Source organism: Chanodichthys erythropterus, chromosome 14 (genome assembly GCF_024489055.1).
Source record: "Chanodichthys erythropterus isolate Z2021 chromosome 14, ASM2448905v1, whole genome shotgun sequence".
NCBI classification, from domain to species: domain Eukaryota; kingdom Metazoa; phylum Chordata; class Actinopteri; order Cypriniformes; family Xenocyprididae; genus Chanodichthys; species Chanodichthys erythropterus.
The window spans coordinates 3,322,515-3,345,173 of NC_090234.1; the positions used below are offsets into that span (position 1 = coordinate 3,322,515).

The 22,659-nt window shown below is 39.2% G+C and overlaps 1 protein-coding gene across 2 annotated transcripts; it reads left to right on the plus strand.

Annotated features, from left to right (window-relative positions):
• Nucleotides 1-2,082: 2,082 nt before the first annotated feature.
• Nucleotides 2,083-18,100, plus strand: LOC137035516 (zinc finger protein 585A-like). Of its 2 annotated transcripts, none has more exons than XM_067408889.1 (3): nucleotides 2,083-2,122; nucleotides 4,301-4,426; nucleotides 13,761-18,100. In XM_067408889.1, the coding sequence occupies exons 2-3, from the start codon at nucleotides 4,342-4,344 to the stop codon at nucleotides 15,614-15,616; spliced, it is 1,941 nt and encodes a 646-aa protein (XP_067264990.1). In that variant the 5' UTR covers nucleotides 2,083-2,122; nucleotides 4,301-4,341; the 3' UTR covers nucleotides 15,617-18,100. The 2 variants fall into 2 exon arrangements, with proteins under 2 accessions (XP_067264990.1, XP_067264991.1); XM_067408890.1 differs by lacking the exons at nucleotides 2,083-2,122; nucleotides 4,301-4,426 and adding exons at nucleotides 6,229-6,250; nucleotides 7,534-7,729.
• Nucleotides 18,101-22,659: the final 4,559 nt, after the last annotated feature.

The window sequence follows — 22,659 nt, forward strand, 5'->3', positions numbered from 1 at the left end:
CACGCAACATCGACCCGGAAGGATGTGATGTTTCTTCCATCCTGACCTTCCTCCAGGAGCGTTTATAGTTGGGACGAGCCCCCTCTACGCTTAAGGTCTACGTAGCAGCCATTGCAGCGTTTCACTTGCCCATTGCTGGACAATCAGTAGGGTGGAACGATTTGGTCATTAAGTTCCTGAGGGGCTCTAGGCGGTTGCATCCTCCTCGTCCCCTCACCGTTCCCCCCTGGGACCTCTCCGTGGTCCTCAGAGCTCTTAAAGGTCCTCCTTTTGAGCCACTGCGTCTAGCGGGCCTTAGACCCTTAACGCTCAAAACTGCCTTACTACTTGCTCTGATCAGTAAAGCGAGTTGGCGATCTGCAGGCACTCTCGGTGAGCCCTGCATGCCTTGAGTTCGGTCCAAACGACTCCATGGTCGTTTTGAAACCAAAAATTGGCTACGTTCCCAAAGTGCTCTCAACGCCGTTCAGAGCACAAGTGATTTCACTCTCTGCGCTTCCCCGTTCATCGGATGAGCCAGAGCTGGAAACTTTATGCCCTGTTAGGGCTTTACGCGTCTACATTGGGCAATCACAGCCTTTCCGGCAGTCTGATCAGCTATTCGTTTGTTTCGGTGGTCGCACCAAAGGGTCCCCGGTCTCGAAACAATGTCTATCACGATGGACGCTATAGCTCTTTCATACTCCTCTGTGGGTGCTACTTGCCCCATCGGAGTTAGGGCCCATTCCACTAGAGGCATGGCTTCGTCGTGGGCCTGGTCCAGTGGAGTCTCAATCAAAGACATTTGTGAAGCGGCCGGCTGGTCTTCGCCGTCCACCTTTGTCAGATTCTACCAGTTGGACGTTTCGACCTTACATGCTCGGGTCCTTTCAGTGTAAATTCGCGGCCCTCTAGGTGTTCCACTTTTTGCACAAACCCAGGAGTTCTCTCCTTTGTAGTATAACAGGGTAACGGCGGCTTCAGCCATCACTTGTCCTTGGTCCCCCCAATGGTGTCCGGTCAAGTTCTGTCGTTCCCCAGCCGTGGCACGGCGCGATTGAATTCGTTCCCCCATACGCAGTACGAGTGAAATATCGAAAGGGAACGTACTCGGTTAACGTAACCTGAGATATGGAACGAGTACTGCGTTACTTGCCATGCCACGAGGCTGCGGCTTAGGTCGTCGCTTCAGTCGATATGGCCTGATGGCCTTTGGCGAAACCCTCGCTTATATAGCTCTCTTCTCATAGGCCGCGCAGCTGAGCCGCGCCGCCATTGGTTCAACAACTTGTCTATGAGTGAACCAATGCCGGTGCAGTTACACTGCGTTATTGAAAAGGCTTCAGTAGCGGGGAAAAATTGAGACTTTTCCCCCATACGCAGTACTCGTTCCATATCTCAGGGAACCGAGGTTACGTTAGTAACCGAGTACGTTCTTTTGCCACTCAGTCCAGCTGAGGGAGCGCGCTTTCGGCGGGAAACTGACGTCGATGCATATACCCTCTATTGTAAGATGCTGTAGTCTAGCTTACTGTGTAACTTTATTGTTACTGTGATTAAACTGACAGTAAATAAGGCTAACCATAATTTATTTTGTTTAGCTGTTGTAGTTTGCCTAGCAAGGAAGCTCAGAAAAACCTGTGAAAAATGTCATGCTGTTTAAAAGGCTTACTGTGTTGTTTCACCTCGGCCCCTTCAGTATTTGATTCTTCATGCAGATGTTAACATGTTAGCATGGCATGTGGATACAGTTCCACGTTTTATCCAACAATGTTACCCTATCAGTTAGGCTATATATTTGTAATAACATGCAGTCTTATTAAAAGGGTGCTGCTCTCCCGCCGCACTCTTAAAATCACGAGGAAACTGAGGTAAATTAATTTACAGTTTTTCATCAGTTACATAGTGTGGACTGAAACACTAATTATAAATGTGTACATTAAACAGTCATTCAACAGTCTGTCTCTGTTGTATATTAACATCATCGCATGTGTTTAAATACGATTTCACGTCTTTACTTATACTTCTCTTTTATGTAGTTACATTTCTATGCACTTTTAGGACTTTTATTTTGGTGTGGTGTTGTGACGTCACAAGGCTGCGCCACGCTATGCTGTGTCAGTTGTGAATCGACTGAAGAAAGGTTTGTGGATTTAAGCATCAAATTTTTCATACAGATATCGTCCGTTCAGACAGTTTTATTGGTTTCACAAGAAATGCGAATTGATTATTAAAAGCAAGTAAAGTGAGTAAAAATTCTGTGAGTAAAGCGCGTTCGCACAGTAACAGAAAAGCTGCGTCTCATTTCGAGCTCTTTATCGTGCATCAGTTTATCATTAACACGAATGCGGTAAATTGTGATGGAGAAACGGAGCTTTTCGAAACTACGAGTCAAATGAATCAAATACTTTTCAAATGATTCACTCAGTTTTTCGAATCTCCTGAAAAACAACACCAGAGGCTGCAGTTTCAGGAGCGATACTGTTTTTATAGCACTTATTCAATTATATATTTATATTCATTTTCAGTAATTTGTTGATTTAATTGTTTCAATGTAATTGATATTTTCTCCTAATTCTAAACATATCCTTTGGTAACCCTCTTGAAATATTAAATCTCGTTTGTTTAGTTTATGAGCTTTTTTTTTTTTTTTTTGTCCAAGTCATTGAATATCGGTAATATTTGTTTGTCACTTTAAATTTTAGTTTCCATTTATCAAAATGTAATTTTTCCCTACCATATTACTTTTTCCGCATTGTTTCACATGTTTTACATATTGTTATGGTATTGTTAAGCCTATTTTTCAGCGGCATTTTATTCCCTTCCCGCTTGTCAAATTAAGTCAAATGCCTGTAACTGTTAACTAAGGCAAACATGGCAGGAAAACGTCTATTTCAAGAGATTTGGCTACAAAATGACCACTTCAGAGACTGTCCTAACCAGCGACACGACAGGATTCTATTTTTGAAATGGTTTCTATATTTCTGGCATTTTGCTACTAATAGTTAATGTCATAGAGAAGGAACAAGGACACAAATGCACAATTAAGTATTTATTACTAACAGTTTGAAAATTATTTTTTCCTGTAATTTAAATTATCCATTGTTGCTTTCATAGTGGCTTTTAAAGTCATTCAAAATGATATTCAAGCTCAAACCTTTTTAATATTATGCAAAGCTCAAACAAGTGTATTTAATGACAAAGATTGTCAGTCACTGAGTACGTATTTTGTATAATGTTTTATGGTTTGATTTTCATGTTTAGCTGCGAACACACTCTGTTATGATTGGCTGTGATTTATGATTGATTTTGACGCCTTGTAGCTTTGTCACGTCTGTTTAGAATGAATAAATATTAATAAATCAATGTTGTAATGTATTGTATAAATTATCAACATTACTTCTGAAGGAAAAATATTATGGATTTTCTGTCTTCAGTTTGCAGTAAAAGATAATTGGGAGATAATTGCTAAATTAATTTCATGATAACTATATATATCTCCATATACTCTTTTTTCAGTGTTTGTGATGCACACAGCACGTGTTAAAGCAAAACGTTAAAGGTAGTAAGGATAAGACATCGGTTTTCATTACACATGAGAGAAGCATGTTACAAACAATTAATGTGTATATATAGCTTGGCTAAAAGTTTTAAACAGCTCTGGAAATATTTTAGGATATTGAAATATAATTAATCTGTAAAAACAATTAAAAGACTAACACTAAAAAGAAAATGAGACGGCAAAGCCTTATATTTTATATCAAGCTTAATGTTATTTGAATAATTAAAGATGCCCTACAATTGAAAATTGAATTTACCTCGGCAGATTTACATAATTAGAGTTCAGTACATGGAAATGACTTACAGTGAGTCTCAAACTCCATTGTTTCCTCCATGTTGCTAATGTACTGTTAAATGTGGTTAAAGTTCCCATTGTCTCTTACTGTATTCACAGAGATAAGAGTCATGTCTTTATTTTCATTTTTAAACACTTACAGTCTGTATAATTCATAAACACAACTTTCTTTATAAATCTCTCCAACATTGTGTAATGTTAGCTTTAGCCCCGTTAGCCACACATCCTATCAAACTCATTCAGAATCAAATATAAACATTCATATAATACATGCCATACTTACATGATCTGATATGCTGCATAATGAACACTTTGTAAAGATCCATTTTGACAGTTATTTATACCAGAGCGCTGACTACTGAACTTGGGAGCTGAATGATACACACCCAGATACTTACTTTGGATTTATTTTTCTTTGTGTTAATTATTCTCATCCTAAACATAACAAATTGTTTAAACACACAGGAACACCTGGTTCAGCTGAGATCCTGTGACACACTATAAAGATGGCGTTTATTAAAGAGGAGAGTGAAGAAATAAAGATTGAAGAAGTGTTCAGCGTGAAACATGAAGAAACTGAGGAACAAACAGGTTAGTTTCATTTGATCCTGATTAAAATGTCGACCTCTACCAATATCCCTCTACCGCACGCATTATGATAAATTTATTAAAAAAAAAATGGACTCTTTTTCTTTTCTTAGAATGGCTTAACTTGAAGTGCTGTAAAAAAAAAAAAAATTGGAAAAAAATATTATTTTAAGGTACTTTATGATATGTTGCCATATGGCAACAACGCGCAATAGTGGAAATAACTTAAAATAAGTGTGTGTATTAATATTTTTCCTCAGAAATGTTGTTTGTATTGAATCAATTGGTGCTATTATAAGCATTAGCAGTAAATATAAACAACACCTTATACTTATTTTCCAACATCTTGTGCTTTTATTTATTCCATTCTCTTTTGCTCAATAATGCTTTATATTCTTTGAATTTAATTACGTTTTTCATGAATATTAGTAAAAATGCAAATGTAGACAGTTAAAAACAAATATAATACTGTTTATCATGTATCATAAAACATTGACATAAAACCAAAAATATTGCAGTTCATGAAAATTCAACATTACGCAATCTTATAAGAGGAAGGTTATGAACATGAACCTCCATAATCCTTGAAACTTCACCTTTTTTCTGTATGAAACTTCAAAAAGCATTTTTTTTTTCCAGAGGTGAGGCACAGGTACACATCACATTTGGTGCACTTCACCCTAACAATACACTTACATCCACTTGCACCTGCCTTTTTGAGACACCATGGTAGGCCAGTGGTTGGTCTGGTCCAGTATACTGGCTGTGATGGCAGATCTCTGATGTTGATTTAATCCATGATATAAATGCCATGGCAGTCCTTAACATACGACTAATTAACATTATATCACTAGCATTAATGTTGTTATTGTTACAGCTTAACAGACTGCAGCTGGCCTTTGCTAGCTAGCTAACCTATTATAATAATGCCATTCCATTATTGCGCAGTGTTGCCATATGGTAACACAGACATTTTATCGATTTACCAAAAACTAATTTCATAAATTTTTTTTTTGAATGGTGAATATGTTATCATAACTTACCTGAGATGATGTTAACAATTTTTTTGTGAATGTGACATGGGCGGATCCTTGTTTGTTACTGACGTTTTAATTTGCTTTCAGCAACTACATACAAGAGACGGCAGTCTGTCAGGAATCGCGCCACAGAAAAAAAATGCATGTCATGTGACTTAACCAAAGCACATCATTGGCTAAACTAAGGTCTTCTCTTACCAACAAAAAAAACGAGAATGTTCTGTTAAAGAGACGGTGGCAAGGAAATGAACACAAAGTGTATGTTGCCATATGGCAACACTATGCGGTAGAGGGATATAAAATATATATTTGAAGACAAGTGTTCTTATTAAAGCAGTTTTATTTAACATGGAGCAGGTCGCCTTATGAGGACAGTTTATACCGTATGTGCGCACCTTGCAGACACTTCAGAGTTTGCCCATCCCTGCTCTAAACTGTGTGTACACACTCTCTGGAGTGAGCGAAGAAATCAAGTAAACAGAATGATTTAAAGGTGCCCTAGAATTAAAAATTTAATTTATCTTGGCATAGTTGAATAACAAGAGTTCAGTACATGAAAATGACATACAGTGAGTCTCAAACTCCATTGTTTCCTCCTTCTTATATAAATCTCATTTGTTTAAAAGACCTCCGAAGAACAGGTGAATCTCAACATAACACTGACTGTTACGTAACAGTCGGGATCATTAATATGTACACCCCCAATATTTGCATATATGCCAGCCCATGATTGAGGTATAACACAAGGGCAGGACGTCTGGATCTGTGCACAGCTGAATCATCAGACTAGGTAAGCAAGAACAATAGTGAAAAATGGCAGATGGAGCAATAATAACTGACATGATCCATGATATCATGATATTTTTAGTCATATTTCTAAATTGTCTTTCTAAATGTTTCGTTAGCACGTTGCTAATGTACTGTTAAATGTGATTAAAGTTACCATCGTTTATTACTGTATTCACGGAGACAAGAGTCGTCGTTATTTTCATTTTTAAACACTTGCAGTCTGTATAATTCATAAACACAACTTCATTCTTTACAAATCTCTCCAACAGTGTAGTGTTAACCAGTTAGCCACAGAGCATAGCCTCAAACTCATTCAGAATCAAATGTAAACACCCAGATAAATACTATACTCACACAATCTGACGCATGCATTCAGTATGCATGACGAACACTTTGTAAAGATCCATTTTGAGGGTTATATTAGCTGTGTAAACTTTGTTTATGCTGTGATAGAGTCGAGAGCTCGGGAGGGGGCGGAGACCGCGCAATTTAAAGGGGCCGCAACCTGAAATCGGCTCGTTTCTAAATATGCCTTAAATAGGCAGTTAAAAAAAATGAATTAAAAAAAATCTATGGGGTATTTTGAGCTGAAACTTCAGACACATTCAGGGGACACCTTAGACTTATATTACATCTTTTTAAAAAAAAGTTCTAGGGCACCTTTAAACTCTGTTTTACATCTGATATACACATTTAAATTAAATATGTCACTCTTGCTAATGGAGTTAAAGGTCCCCTAGAACCCTGTTTCACAAGATGGAATATAAGTCTAAGGTGTCACCAGAATGTGTCTGTGAAGTTTCAGCTCAAACCCAGCTCACAAGACGATAGTATTATTCCGCTCCCGCTGTATACAGAGCTGAAGTGTGGACTCATTTTGGCTTCAACTATAAAGAACCCACTAAGGAGGTCGACAAGAGTCCATTTATCACACATGCTATGTAGTTTCTCTTTTGAATAATGAAGCCTATGTATAATTTTAAATTGGATAAGACAATGTCTTGCATTTTCTGAACAATTATGTATGTTTTCAAGACTGTCTTTACATAAATCATCTGAAATAGATTCACCAAATTCCTCTCCCCACTTTCTTTTATAGTTTTCAGTCGACGGGGAGCTTATTAGTAAGAGATTGTTATAGACACAGGATATCAGTTTACTTTCGCTAGAAGACAATTTCAAACAGTCGTCTATTTTAGACTCTGGTTCAGTCTCAAATTCTTTTAAGTATTTACGAATGTAGTCCCTAACTTGTAGATAACGAAAGAAATTATTTTTCCCCAGGTCATACTTTCTTTGTAGTTGCGTGAATGAAGCAAAGACGCCTCCCATGTATAAATCACCGATACAATGGACACCCCTCTCACTCCAGATAGAAAAGGTTCCATCCAGGCTGGAGGGGGCAAATGTGGGATTTCTAGTGATGGGTAACAGAAGAGAGATTGGTTTAAGATTAAAGGTGGTCTTGATTTGTTTCCAGGTACAAATCATGCTATGAATGATGGGATTGTTATTATACAGGGACTTATTAACCTCTGCCGGAGCTAGTAGGACTGTGGCCATAGAATATGGGTGGCAGTCTTCCCGCTCTAGCATTAACCAATCAGACATTGGTATTGATGTGTCCAAATAAAAGGTAAACATCTTAATCGCTGAGGCCCAGTAATATAGTAAAAAGTCTGGGAGTGCCAATCCCCCCTCTGGCTTTGGCCTATGTCAAAATAAAACTTGAAATGTACTGAAACATGATGACTGCGGGGGTTTTAGTGTAATCAGTTTGGTGAAATTAAAAATACAATTCGTGTCTGTGACAGACGGTGTTTACGGAGCATGACTGATGATCCAAAATATCCTAGGTTGACAATTAAAAAGTAAAACCGCAATACACAAATAAAATATATTGTTTTAATTATTTTTGCCTTTAGTTATTATTTTGGAATGAATGTAGAAATGCTTAAAACACTAACTTTGTAATGGTGCCCATTAGCTGTGGCTGAGTCTTGCATATGATTGAACACATGAATGATGTTTTGTTTAGTTTTTCATTATTTTTGTTTTTATTTTTTTATGTATTTTATATGCATGTCATATTTACTCTGTATAGTTGTTATGGGAACAAAGTTTCGTAATATGATGCGGAAGAAAAGTGTGATGCGGAACTAGCATGTTGATTGATGTGTCGATACGGTATATATAGGGAGAACACCAAGTTAAAAAGAAGGCCGCGGTTCCGCTCATGCCTGGTGAATCTGGACTGGCGTTCACTTTTCTTGGAACACTTCATCGATGTTCGGAAGGATGGAGCCTGCCGCGGACTTTGGACTGAGTTAACGTTATTTCCACGAGTGAGCTGCACTGTCGGTAGACCCGGTGTGTTAAGCAGCGGGAGTTTAAATGCCTGAACCGCTGTGTTCTGCTTATGCTTATGAGTCCTAATGACATTGAAACGAACGCATTGAACTGAACACGCGTTATTATGCTGGTGGGATAAGCTGGAGCTTAAAAAGAACGGCCGTGTCCTGCTGATGTGTTCCACGAGCTCAAACGGCTACACAAGACGTGTTTTAAGGTTGTCTGAAATGGAAGAGATTTTAAAAAACGGACTTTGAGGAATGATATAAGGGACTTTTTGGATTACTACGGAGTTGAATGTTTTCCTATTGCTTATGTGTTGTAACTTGTTTTTTTTTTTGTTTTTGTTTTTTGGTATTTGATGATGTACGATGTAAAGATATGTTTGTGTGAAGGGGTCTGAAGGATGAGAAATGGGGTCAATGCATGCACTTTAAGCAATTTGAGTACGCTGGGTTTTTCTTGATTTATTTTGAGTTTTCATTGTTGTTGTTGTTTTGGTCAACAAATGTTTCATGCAGACGCAATCAGACTCTAGCCTATGCCTATGCTGTGAAATCTCTTATAATATTTGATGAAATGTAAATGTGTTTTTTTTACAACTTGATGAGATTGACTTGGTTTTGATAAATAGAACATTACATTGTTCATGTAAAATTACAAAATAGAATTTGTATTTGGTTTCTTTTTTTTCTTTTTTTGATGTACTGTAAAGTAATGTTCATTTAGCAAGGAAGATGTGTCAACTTTAAGAGTAATGCACATTAATTTACATTGATTCATAAAAAAAATGTGCCGCCTCATTTCAGAACACCTCTGCACGCCACTGGTATCGACATACCCTATACAAAAACATTCAAATCTTCAAAATACAAACTTATAGACACCAAACTTGGTATAGATCACACAGCTAATATAACCCTAAAAATGGCTCTTTACAAAGTGTTTGTCATGCAGAATATCAGATCATGTAAGTATGGTGTTTATTTGGATGTTTACATTTGATTCTGAATGAGTTTCATAGTAGCATAGTATGTGTGGCTAACGGGGCTAAAGCTAACATTACACACTGTTTGCGAGATTTATAAAGAATGAAGTTGTGTTGATAAATTATACAGACTGCAAGTGTTTAAAAATGAAAATAATGATGTCTCTGGTCTCCGTGAATACAGTAAGAAACAATGGTAACTTTAACCACATTTAACAGTATGTTAGCAACATGCTAACGGAACGTTTAGAAAGACAGTTTACAAATATCACTAAAAATATCATGATATCATGGATCATGTCAGTTATTATTGCTCCATCTGCCATTTTTCGCATACCATTTTTATGCACATCTGCATAAAGTCTGATGATTCAGCTGTGCAGCTCCAGATGTTAATACTGGCTTGTCTTATGCCTTGAACATGGGCTGGCATATGCAAAAGTTGGGGCGTACATATTAATGATCCCGACTGTAGCGTCACAGTCACATTTATATAATTTATATAAGGAGGAAACAATGGTGTTTGAGACTCACTGTATGTCATTTCCATGTACAGAACTCTAATTATTTAACTATGCCGAGGTAAATTCAATTCAATTATAGGGCACCTTTAACACCACATCAACATCAATTTCCAACCAGTTTAACATTAATTAAAACAAAATTTCCAGTCTGAATAGAGCCCCTACACGACAACCGACTTATGGCCTCTTTAGCTAAATACTGCCCTTCTGTCAGCTTTGGCATTGGACAAGCAAGTTGGCTCTTTCAATTGATGCATCTTTCCTAGAGTTTGGGCCTAATGACAGTAAAGTCCTCTTTAGTCAATGAAGGGTTTTTTTGTGCCTAAGGTACTTTCCACAACCTTCAGAGCACAAGGCAAACTATTCTCCCTTCCATTGTGGTCTGGGCCCTTAGGGCATCTGTGTGCTCTGGAGTCCATTCAAAGGGTCTGCTAGTTACAAAGCTGGGATTCTCTTATTTGAATAGTGGACGCAATAGAGCTGGCTTGGGCTTGCAGTGCCCTGCAGGGATAACAGGAATGAGTATTGATTAACTTTCTCTGCAACTATACTTGCACGCGTGTCAATGCTGGAATGGCAATGCAATGGAAATCAGTGTAGCTCAGTAGGTTGTGGAAAGCCCCTTAGGGCTGTGTGCTCTTCTCCCTCTACACCAACGACTGCACCTCTAAAGACTCCCCTGTCAAGCTCCTGAAGTTTGTGGACGACACCACACTGATCGGCCTCATCCAGGACGGTGACGAGTCTGCTTACAGACTGGAGGTCGAACAGCTGGCTGTCTGGTGCAGTCTTAACAACCTTGAGCTCAACACGCTCAAGACAGTGGAGATGATCGTGGACTTCAGGAGAAACCCCCCTGCTCTTCCCCCACTCACCATCATGAACAGCACTGTGACTGCAGTGGAGTCATTCAGGTTCCTCGGCACCACCATCTCCCAGGACCTGAAGTGGGACAACCACATCGAGTCCATTGTGAAAAAGGCTCAGCAGAGGCTGTACTTCCTTTGCCAGCTGAGGAAGTTCAACCTACCATAGGAGCTGCTGAAACAGTTCTACTCTGCCATCATTGAATCCATCCTATGCACTTCAATTACTGTCTGGTTCAGCTCAGCTACCAAATCTGACCTCAGAAGACTACAGAGGGTAGTCCGGTCTGCTGAGCAAATCAGTGGTACAACCCTCCCCACTCTCCAAGAACTGTACTTATCCAGAGTGAGAAAAAGGGCAAAGAAGATCACTCTGGACCCCTCACATCCAGCACACTCCCTCTTTGAACTGTTGCCATCTGGACGACACTACAGAGCCCTGAGCACCAGGACGACCAGACACAGGAACAGTTTCTTCCCTCAGGCAATCCATCTCATGAACATTTGACAAACACGGAACACACAACACTATTACACATTATTTACTTAAAACACTTATTTACATTTCAAATTTGCACACATCATAACTGTACATACAAATTGTCTATATTATATATTGTTTTTTGCTTTTTTTGCACTTTGTCTATTTTGTAAATTTGTATATTCTTTTATTATTTTTATTATCTATGTCTTGTCTTGTCTCTGTCACTCTGTTGCACTGTGGAGCTTCTGTCATTAAAACAAATTCCTAGTATGTGTAAACATACCTGGCAATAAAGCTCTTTCTGAATAGGCAGTCGGCCATGCCTGTTTTGTCAGGCTGAAATGCCATTTGTCCGTGCAGGTGGACAGACATTAACCAATGAGGCTTCAGTATTAAGCAGGGAACTACACTAACCTTTTCCACTGGTGGCACTTGCGCTACTAACTTTTTCAGTTACTGGCGCAAAACATGATTTGGTCGCACAAATTATTTATAGTAAGCCACTCTGGATAATAATGAACAATAATGAAACTGTATTGCATACAGATGTGCTTTTTATTTTACTTGCCATCTTTTAAACCACATTCTTGTTTTCTTTAACATTGGTTGGGATAGATTTACTGCAATAAAAAATACAGTACACAAAATGCAAAATGAATTTCTTTTGGATTTCAACATGCTATGCAGATGGGAAGACTCCTGAATTCTTAAGGAAGAATAAAATAAATATAATCCATAAAATAATATAATAATAGATTTTCAGCAGCTATTGACTTTTCTGTATTAAAGATACAAAAAAAAGAAATTTTGGCACAGGTCTTTTACTCCAATAAATTCAGCACATGATTTGTAGTTAGCGTATGTTGGATTAATGGCCACCCCGTTCTTCTTCAAAAGAATAATTTGCGATTTAAATTTGGTGAAATGCATTTATTCTTTGGCTATATTATAAGCTACATTGAACTTAATTATAAATTCAGAGATTCCTCACTTGCTCGGTTTGCTAAATCTTGACGCCGAAATGCAGTGGGGAGTGCTGCTAAGTCACGGGATATGTACCTGTCTTTACACTTCGCGTGCTTCATACTCTCATGAAGCTTCAATGATTCGTGTTTGAATTGTTTTGACGCAGTTACAAATTTGGACAGTCCAGCAATTGAAGGCCCACAGACTTTACAGTACACACAGTGCATTGCTCCGTCTTGGTACCTTAACCACTGGTATTCTTCGAGCCACTGGTGTCGAAATTCATATGTCCATATCGTTTTTCCCTCGTATGCTTTCCCTGACGAATCCTTCTCAGCCTTATCATTCTCACTCACAGGCTCCGTTTGATATGTCGCATCGACATCAAGTGATGGTTCTGTTACACTTGAACTTCCCTTCTTAAAATAGGAGTCAATTGTCTGCTTCATTTCAACACGTACAGATTGAAGGCTATGTTGATATATATATCCGATTGCTGCGTGTGTCTTAACGAGAGGTATATTTTTTTTAAATCAACGTTAGGCTACGCCTCGCCTACACCATTCCGGGAAGGGGCGGGGGGTCGCGGTTTTGAAGCCAACTTGATGTGTTGAATGCTCAGAGCACGTTATAAAACGTATTCTTAAAATACACATTTTTGTTTTAATAAATGCTTATAGTAAATCATAGCATATTGCCTAAAACATAAGGATTGGTACAAAAATAATCAGTGATACATTTGCGACCCCATAGAAATTAGGGTCGCAATGGCATTTCAAAAGGTCGCATATGCGATCATTTTGATCGCAGTGTAGTTCCCTGGTATTAAGATAAAAACAGATTTTTCCCCATAAGCATCAGTAGCTGACATAATGCTTGTTCCTGTTATAGTCAGGGAACCAACGTTTCATTACGAACCGGAACATTTTAATTGTTTTAAATCAAATTTATGCAATTTTGCCTACAAGGTAAACATATATTTTTAATAGAAACAGATAGATCTACTTATTTTTTGACTCAGCAAATCACTAACAAAAAACCTTTAAAAATAATAACCAAACATTATCTAAAAAGTCCATATCTTAACCATTTCCTTCAAAATCTATCTTTAAATTACAATGTTTTTTTTTTCATAATATTGGAAAGGCCACAAAAGGGGTTATAATTAGGCTTCTGTCTGTGTAAAGCCGAATGTCTCCCTCTTACTTTTGATCTGATTGACTAAAAATGCACCTTAATACAAGGTGTAAATAGGTACTTGGTTGGTTTAGATGTGTTGCTTTGTGCCAATAAACTAGGGTTAACTTGTATTTGTTTCTGTTTTGCTTTAGACCTAATGCAGCTGAAAGAGGAGAGTCAAGAACTGAAGGAATTTGAAGTGAAAAATCATTTTAAGAAAGATCATGATTTCAGAACTGGAGAAAAATCTTTTAATTGCTCTATGAGAAAGAAGGTTTCCTCACAAAAGAGACATCTGAATACAAAGACTATTAGAGACTTTACCTGCCAACAGTGTGGAAAATGTTTCGCCCGAAAAGCAAACCTTGAAGTCCACATGAGAATTCACACTGGAGAGAAACCTTACACCTGTCAACAGTGTGGACAGAGTTTCAGTCGAAAACGAAACCTTGAAGTCCACATGAGAATTCACACTGGAGAAAACCAATTCACCTGCCAACAATGTGGAAACAGTTTCACTCAAAAAGCAAGCCTTGATGTTCACATGAGAATTCACACTGGAGAGAAGCCTTACACGTGCCAACAGTGTGAAAAGAGTTTCAGTCAAAAACGAGACCTTGAAGTCCACATGAGAGTTCACACTGGAGAGAAGCCTTACATCTGCCAGCAGTGTGGAAAGAGTTTCAGTCAAAAACAAAACCTTGAAATCCACATGAGAGTTCACACTGGAGAGAAGCCTTACACCTGCCAACAGTGTGGAAAGAACTTTAGCCAAAAAGAAAACTTCAATGTCCACATGAGAGTTCACACTGGAGAGAAGCCTTACACCTGCCAACAGTGTGGAATGAGTTTCAGTCGAAAACGAAACCTTGAAGTCCACATGATAATTCACACTGGAAAAAAACAATTCACCTGCCAACAGTGCGGAAAATGTTTCGCCCGAAAAGCAAACCTTGAAGTCCACATGAGAATTCACACTGGAGAGAAACCTTACACTTGTCAACAGTGTGGACAGAGTTTCAGTCGAAAACGAAACCTTGAAGTCCACATGAGAATTCACACTGGAGAAAACCAATTCACCTGCCAACAATGTGGAAACAGTTTCACTCAAAAAGCAAGCCTTGATGTTCACATGAGAAGTCACACTGGAGAGAAGCCTTACACGTGCCAACAGTGTGGAAAGAGTTTCAGACAAAAACGAAGCCTTGAAGTCCACATGAGAGTTCACACTGGAGAGAAGCCTTACATCTGCCAGCAGTGTGGAAAGAGTTTCAGTCAAAAACAAAACCTTGAAATCCACATGAGAGTTCACACTGGAGAGAAGCCTTACACCTGCCAACAGTGTGGAAAGAACTTTAGCCAAAAAGAAAACTTCAATGTCCACATGAGAGTTCACACTGGAGAGAAACCTTACACCTGCCAACAGTGTGGAAAGAGTTTCAGTCGAAAACGAAACCTTGAAGTCCACATGATAATTCACACTGGAAAAAAACAATTCACCTGCCAACAGTGTGGAAACAGTTTCACTCAAAAAGCAAGCCTTAATGTTCACATGAGAAGTCACAATGGAGAGAAGCCTTACACCTGCCAGCAGTGTGGAAAGAGTTTCAGACAAAAACGAAACCTGGAAGTCCACATGAGAGTTCACACTGGAGAGAAGCCTTACACCTGCCAACAATGTGGAACCAGTTTTACTTACAAATCAAGCCTTAATGTCCACATGAGAATTCACACTGGAGAAAACCCATTCACCTGCCAACAATGTGGAAAGAACTTTAGCCGAAAAGAAAACTTCAATGTTCATATGAGAAGTCACACTGAAGAGAAGCCTTACACCTGCCAACAGTGTGGAAATACTTTCAGACAAAAACAAAACCTTGAAGTCCACATGAGAGTTCACGCTGGAGAGAAGCCTTACACCTGCAACGTGTGTGGGAAGAGCTTCCCACGAAAAGGAAATCTACAGGTTCACATGAGATTTCACACAGTAGAGAAGTCGTTCACTTGATCAGTGTGGAAAGAGCTTCATTTTTAACCTCTTGGAGGTCCTTGTAAATCCTCAAAATAAATTTTAGACCAGGCTCAGATTCATAAGCCTTGATGAAAATCTTAAGAATAGGTAAATCAAAGACATTTTCCTCTCGTCATGAAACCTTGTATGTGATGACGGGCTTGCAAAAATCTAAAAAAGTGATTGTTATCTAGCTGATATTGTCTCTAAGCATAACAGACTTATTGAACACCCCTGCCTCACTCCTCTTTCTAATTCAAACGGTTTTGAGAGAGCTCCATTGACTTTAATTCTCGCTTTTGGAGATTTATATAGGGCTTGAATTATTTCTATGAATGATTGGTGGAATCCAAATTTTTCTGATACTTTGTACAAGAATGTCCAATTAACCCAATCAAATGCCTTTTCTGCATCGAGGCTTATCAATAACATCTTACTTTGATTTTTAGCTACATGATCAATTATATGCAATGTTCGACGAATATTATCCTGTGTCTGTCGCTGTTTAATAAAACCGGTTTGATCTAAGCTTACTATCTGAGGGAGAATATTTTCAAGTCTTTTAGAAATAATATGTGTAAATATTTTATAATCTTGATTAAGCACACTAATAGGGCGATAGCTTCCACACTCCAAACTATCCCTTCCATCTTTAGCTAACACAGAAATATATGCTTCATTCCATGAGGTAGGTATTATTCCAGTTGTCAAGACTTAATTAAAAGAGGTTTTCAAAATCGAAATCAAGAGATCTTTCATCTCCTTATACCATTCCGAGGGGAAGCCGTCTGGACCTGGTGCTTTATTAGATTTAGAGTTTGAAATCGCTTTTTTAATTTCCAATTCCCTTATTTCTGAGGTAAAAAATTTGTTCTGGTCTTCACTTACTTTGGGCAAAATTGATTTATCGAGAAAATCTGACATACATTTTTCATCCACTTTGGGTTGAGCGTACAATTGGCTGTAAAATAACAAAAAGGCCTGTTGGATGGTGTCCAATTTACAAACTATATTATTTGTTTGGGGGTCTCTTATTTTGTGAATGGTATTTTCTAATTCTTGTTTCTTTAATTTATAAGCCAATAGTTTGGATGCTTTGCCTCCAGCTTCGTAGTAACTCTGCCTTAAAAATGTCTTTTTTTTTTCTTTATTTCACTTGACAGAATTTGATTAATTTCATTTTTTTTTTTTCATTTCTATTTTCAAGTTTGTATTCAAAGTAATTTTGTGTCTATCTTCCAGCACCTTCAACTGAGCCTGTAGTCTCTTTAAATGTTCAATCCTTTTCTTTTTCAAATTAGCGCTATATCCAATAATCTTCCCCCTTAAAAATTTTTTAGCGCATCTGTTACGTCCTTTTGTGACGTTTAGTGGTTGTGTAGGTGTTCTTTTGTATTTTTCTCTCTCCCCTGTTGTTTTCTGTCGCTCTTTTTCTCTCTCTGTGATGCAGATATAAGCTGATTGGTTGTTTTAGCTACCAATCATTCGGGAAAAGAAAACGGATTGGATGGGATGATGGTAGGAGATGATCCAATCGGAATGCTGTGCGACAGGGGAGGGACGCTATATAAGGAAAACGCCAAAGAGCAGACGGCAGCCGGCCTAGTTGTGTGAACTTGAGTCTTTGTTTCTGTATCTTGTTTTTTTTGTTATACTTTTTGGCTTATTTTTTTTCCTTTTTAGAGTTATGTTAGTGTGTGCTTTGCTTACCATGTAAACATTGTTTCTCTGAGTTTCCCTATTGTTTTCTCATTTGTGACTGTTTGAAAGCTTATAAAAGTGTCGAACTGAACGGAGGAAAAGGGGTTAGGTAAGCATGTCACATGACTTACATGGTGCACACACTTAGTTTGATTTTTGTTTAGACACATTAGGTTAGGGATCTGTGCCATCTATTGTAATTTTGGTTTGTTAGTGTAGAAAAGATACGACGTCTCGGACGTTGAAGATTTTTCTTTTCTTTTTCTTTTTTTTTATTAGTTAGGTTTAGTGTGTAAATGGGTTAGAAAGCTTGTTTTTGTTTTATTCTTTCATTTGGCACGGTCTGGTGTTCCTTTGTTCTCCTCAGTTCTTAAATACTGTGAGTTTGCTGGTGTTTGTTTGTTTTTCTTTTTTTTTTTTTCTTCCTTTGTAAATAATTTCAACTTTAAAACTTTATGTATAATTTATAATAAATTACAGGTTCACTTATACCCTGTATTGCAGTCTCCGTTCACCTCTCATCCCATTTTCCGGTGTTTTTTTTTAAATGAGAGCGACCTTCGACTGGCCCAATGTTCCCCTTCTTCCCTAGATAAATTACAGCCAAGGAAGGGTCGTAACATTAATGGGGGCTCGTCCGGGATCGTTTGTTGATCCTGAAATTTTTTTTAGGCCAGTTCGTGGACGCTGCCGTTGAATAATACCGGGAGTGTAATGAGAGTTTGTACCCCTGGTATGGTAGTAGTCTTAGTATGGCAACGTTTGATTTAAAAACGTTTATTGAAAACCCTACGGCTGAACAGTTAGATAACTGTAGAAAAGATGATTTGTTGGCGGTTGCAAATCACTTTAAGATTGCAGTAACAAAACAATCCCTTAAGAAAGAGATTAAGTCTATTGTGTGTGACCGGTTAGTGGAGATGGATGTGCTTGTTTCGTCAGGAACAGGGGATACAGTGGTGAGTAGTGTGGTTGGTACACCTGCTAGGAGTATGAGTGAGAGTGAGGAGGGACTGATGCCTGCGGCGGAGGTCGAGGCCGAAGCTAGGGCAATTACCTCCGTTTGAACCATTCTCTCCTATGTCTACAGGCTCAAAAGGGGAAGCGCAACTGAAAGTTCGTTTGACCCGATTGCAGCTGGAAGCGCAAGAGAAAGCGCAGAGACGGCAGGGTGAGTTGGATTTGCGGCTGCAAATTCGCACACTTGAGATCGAGGCGGAGAAACAGGTAAAAATGCGACAGCTAGAGCTTGAAGCAATGCGAATTGTAGGAGGTTCAGCTGCGCAACCAGGTCTCCCTCGTGATATTACTTCCGCTCCCACTGTTTCTCCTGCTTTCCCCGTTCCTTCTGCCCCCTCTGTCTCTTCCATTTCCACTCCACCAGCAGTGACTGACTCCTTTGATGTGAGCAAGCATATTACGTTAGTTCCTCAATTTAGGGAATCAGAAGTGGATTCTTATTTTAGTGCCTTTGAGCGCATTGCTACGTCCCTTCATTGGCCGAAAGAGCTCTGGGCTCTTTTATTGCAATGTCGGTTGGTTGGGAAAGCGCTAGAGGTTTTTTTGACTCTTTCTTTAGAGGACAGTTTAAAATATGAGTCTGTAAAAACTGCAATCTTGAGGGCTTACAAACTAGTTCCAGAGGCGTATTGGCAAAGATTTAGAGGCCATAGGAAGAACTCTTCCCAGACATTTGTTGAATTCGCACGAGAGAACTGCACTCTGTTTGATAAGTGGCGCAATGCAAGTAAAGCTGATGATTTTGACTCTTTAAAAGAATTAATTCTGCTCAAGGAATTTAAAGGATGTTTGCCTGAGCGTGTTGTAGTATATCTAAATGAACAGAAAGTTAATTCCTTGTCACAAGCTGCTGTTCTAGCCGATGAGTTCGTTCTCACCCATAAGGGTGTATTCCCCGTGATGCGTACTGAAAAGAGCGTAACTGGAGGTCCATCTCAAAGTCAGGGTGTTCGGGTAAAAACTGGACCTCCACCATCAAAGGGGGAAAAAGACTGTTTTTATTGTCATAAGCAGGGGCATTTGATTGCTGATTGTCCCGTGCTTAAGCGTAAACAGCAGGCTCAACATCCTAAAACGGTGGCCTTGCTAAAGACTGTGTTGCCACCTGAATTACAGCCTTGTACTGATGTTCCTGATATAAATTACAAACCTTTCGTTATGACGGGTTTTGTTTCTTTATCTGGAAAACCAGAGGATCGGAGAGAGGTTCACATGCTCCGAGATACAGGGGCTATGCAGTCAATTATGCTGTCTGATGTTCTGCCGTTTTCTGATGAATCCTATTGTGGCTCAAACGTCTTAGTTCGCGGGATTGAAATGCAGGTGGTGCCTATTCCTTTGCATCGTGTGTATTTAAACTGTACATTAGTGTCTGGCCTTGTGAGGGTTGGAATACGTAATTCGCTTCCAGTGAGGGGAATAACTTTTATTTTAGGAAATGACTTGGCCGGAGGTAAAGTCATGCCAGTACCAGAGGTGACTGATGTTCCAAGTACATGTTTGATTTCTGATGATGTCGCTAACCTGCATCCTGAGATGTTCCCTGCTTGTGCCGTTACGCGTGCTCAGTCAGCTAGAAGTGGAGAGCAGGTTGATTTGGCTGATTCATTTGTTGGGCATAAATTAAAAAATGATGGCGTAACTTTGGAAACTAGGGTAAAGAGAGTTCCCGCACAAGATCCTAGTGTTAAAACATCTGAGGGTTTGTTGGAGAATTTGTTTAGATTTACCCATTACACGTCCGCAAATTATTGCTGCACAAAAGGATGATCCGTCTTTACGTAAGTGTTTCTCTGCTGTTCTTAGTCCTGAGATCGCTAAGAAACGAAATACGGCTTATTTTTTAGATGATGATTTATGATGTCGTACTTGTCACGTTTGTCAAATAACAGGAAAGCCGAATCAGGTAATATCACCCGCTCCTCTTTTCCCTATTCCAGCCATGGGAGAAGCATTCGAAGAGGTACTGGTTGACTGTGTCGGACCTTTACCAAAGACGAAAACAGGTAATCAATATTTGTGTACTATAATGTGTAGAGCAACCCGATTTCCTGAAGCTGTACCGTTACGTAAAATCACTGCTCCTGTCATTTTAAAGACGTTGATTAAGTTCTTTTCTACCTTTGGTCTGCCAAAAGTTATTCAAACTGACAGAGGTACGAACTTCTTGTCCCGAGTTTTTACGCAAACATTGAAGTCTTTGTCTATAGAACATCGAGTCTCCAGTCCCTACCATCCAGAAAGTCAAGGGTCTCTCGAAAGGATTCATCAAACCTTAAAAACAATGCTTCGAAAATACTGTATGGAAACTAGTAAGGATTGGGATGAGGGAATCCCGTTAGTATTGTTTGCCATACGTGAAGCCGTCCAGGAGTCTCTCGGTTTTAGTCCGGCTGAGTTGGTTTTCGGCCACACTGTCCACGGCCCGTTAAAGGTTCTTAAGGAAAAGATGATGGAAGGCACGACAGAGACTAAACGGAATGTTCTAGACTATGTCAGTCGATTCAGGGAAAGGCTTCATAGTGCTTGCGATCTTGCTCGAAACTCTTTGAAAGCCGCTCAGGCTGAGATGAAAAGTCGATATGACAAGAAAGCAGTAGTACGATCTTTTAATCCTGGAGATAAGGTGTTGGTGTTGTTACCTATCCCAGGTTCGGCATTGTCTACTCGATTTGCTGGTCCATATGAAATAGTAAAAAAAACTTAGTGATATGGATTATGTCCTATGTACTCCTGAAAGGAAGCGTAAAACGCGCATTTGCCATTTGAATATGCTTAAAGCATATAATGTACGGGAAAAGTCAGAAGTAACAGAGGATGCAGCTGTTGTGGTAACATCTGAAGTTCTATCTCCTATGGAAGGTGCCCTGAGTGCAGACGAGGATGGTTTGTCGCCGAGGAATACGCCTCAACAGTGTAGTAAGTTGGATAATTCTGTTATTCTAGCGAATTTAACTTCTCATCTTTCTCATTTAGCTGATGGGCAGATGCAGGATGTGGTGGACCTCATAACCTCATTTCCATCTCTATTTTCTGACGTTCCGTCACAGACCGATGTGTTGCGACACGACATTGATGTTCAAAATGCGAAACCAATAAAACAACATGCTTATCGACTTAATGCTATTAAGAGATCCGCTATGCAGAAAGAGACTGACTACTTACTAAACAATGGTTTAGCTCGACACAGCTGTAGTCCGTGGAGCTCCCCGTGTCTATTGGTTAATAAACCTGATGGATCTTTCCGTTTTTGCACAGATTATCGTAGGGTAAATGCCGTAACTGTCCCTGATTGTTACCCTCTTCCTAGGATGGAAGATTGTGTTGACAGCGTAGGTGCTGCTAGGTTTGTTAGTAAACTTGATTTACTGAAGGGATACTGGCAGGTACCTTTAACCCGCGCATCGGATATCTCTGCGTTCGTAACTCTGGACTGCTTCCTACAATACAATGTTATGGCGTTCGGGTTACGAAATGCACCGGCTACATTCCAGCGGTTGATCCAAACAGTTTTAGCTGGAGTATCCAATTGCAAAGCGTATTTGGATGATCTGGTGATTTTCTCTAATGACTGGATAGAACACGTGACTTTGCTACGAATGGTGTTTGAACGTTTAGAACGTGCTTCTTTAACACTTAACCTAGCAAAGTGTGTGTCGGACGATTTTTAGGCATGGTCGGATATTACCGAAATTTTTGTAAAAATTTCTCCACTGTGGTATTTCCTCTTACTAATCTTCTTAGTCCCAAACAAACCTTTGTATGGACTAAAGAGTGTCAGCTGGCTTTTGAAAATGTTAAAGCTTTGCTATGTAGCAGCCCAGTACTCGCAGCTCCGCATTTTAAGCATTCTTTCAAATTGGAGGTTGATGCGAGCGCGGTAGGTGCTGGAGCAGTTTTGCTTCAGGAGGGTGAGGATGGCGTGGATCATCCGGTGTGTTTTTTCTCTCGCAAGTTTAATAAATGTCAAGCGAATTATTCCACGATTGAGAAGGAAACCTTGGCGTTGCTGTTAGCTTTACAGTTTTTTGAGGTCTACATAGGTTCCTCTAATCTGCCTACCACTGTATATACGGATCATAACCCCCTTGTGTTCCTTTCCCGTATGTACAATGCAAATCAACGTCTTATGCGTTGGGCCCTATTTGTGCAGGGTTGCAACCTAGAAATTAATCACAAAAAGGGGTCGCAGAATATCCTTGCGGACGCTCTCTCTAGAGCTTAAATATTCTGGGTGAGTTGATTTGTATTGTACATACGGGAAAGGAACACAATTATAGGAGAAACTTCCCCATTATCATTTTCATCCATATAATTTT

Coding starts and splice junctions, on each gene's coding strand:
- LOC137035516 (XM_067408889.1), top strand. CDS start 4,342: ATGGCGTTTATTAAAGAGGAGAGTGAAGAAATAAAGATTGAAGAAGTG. Junction 4,427..13,760: donor AGAAACTGAGGAACAAACAG/GTTAGTTTCATT, acceptor GTTTTGCTTTAG/ACCTAATGCAGCTGAAAGAG.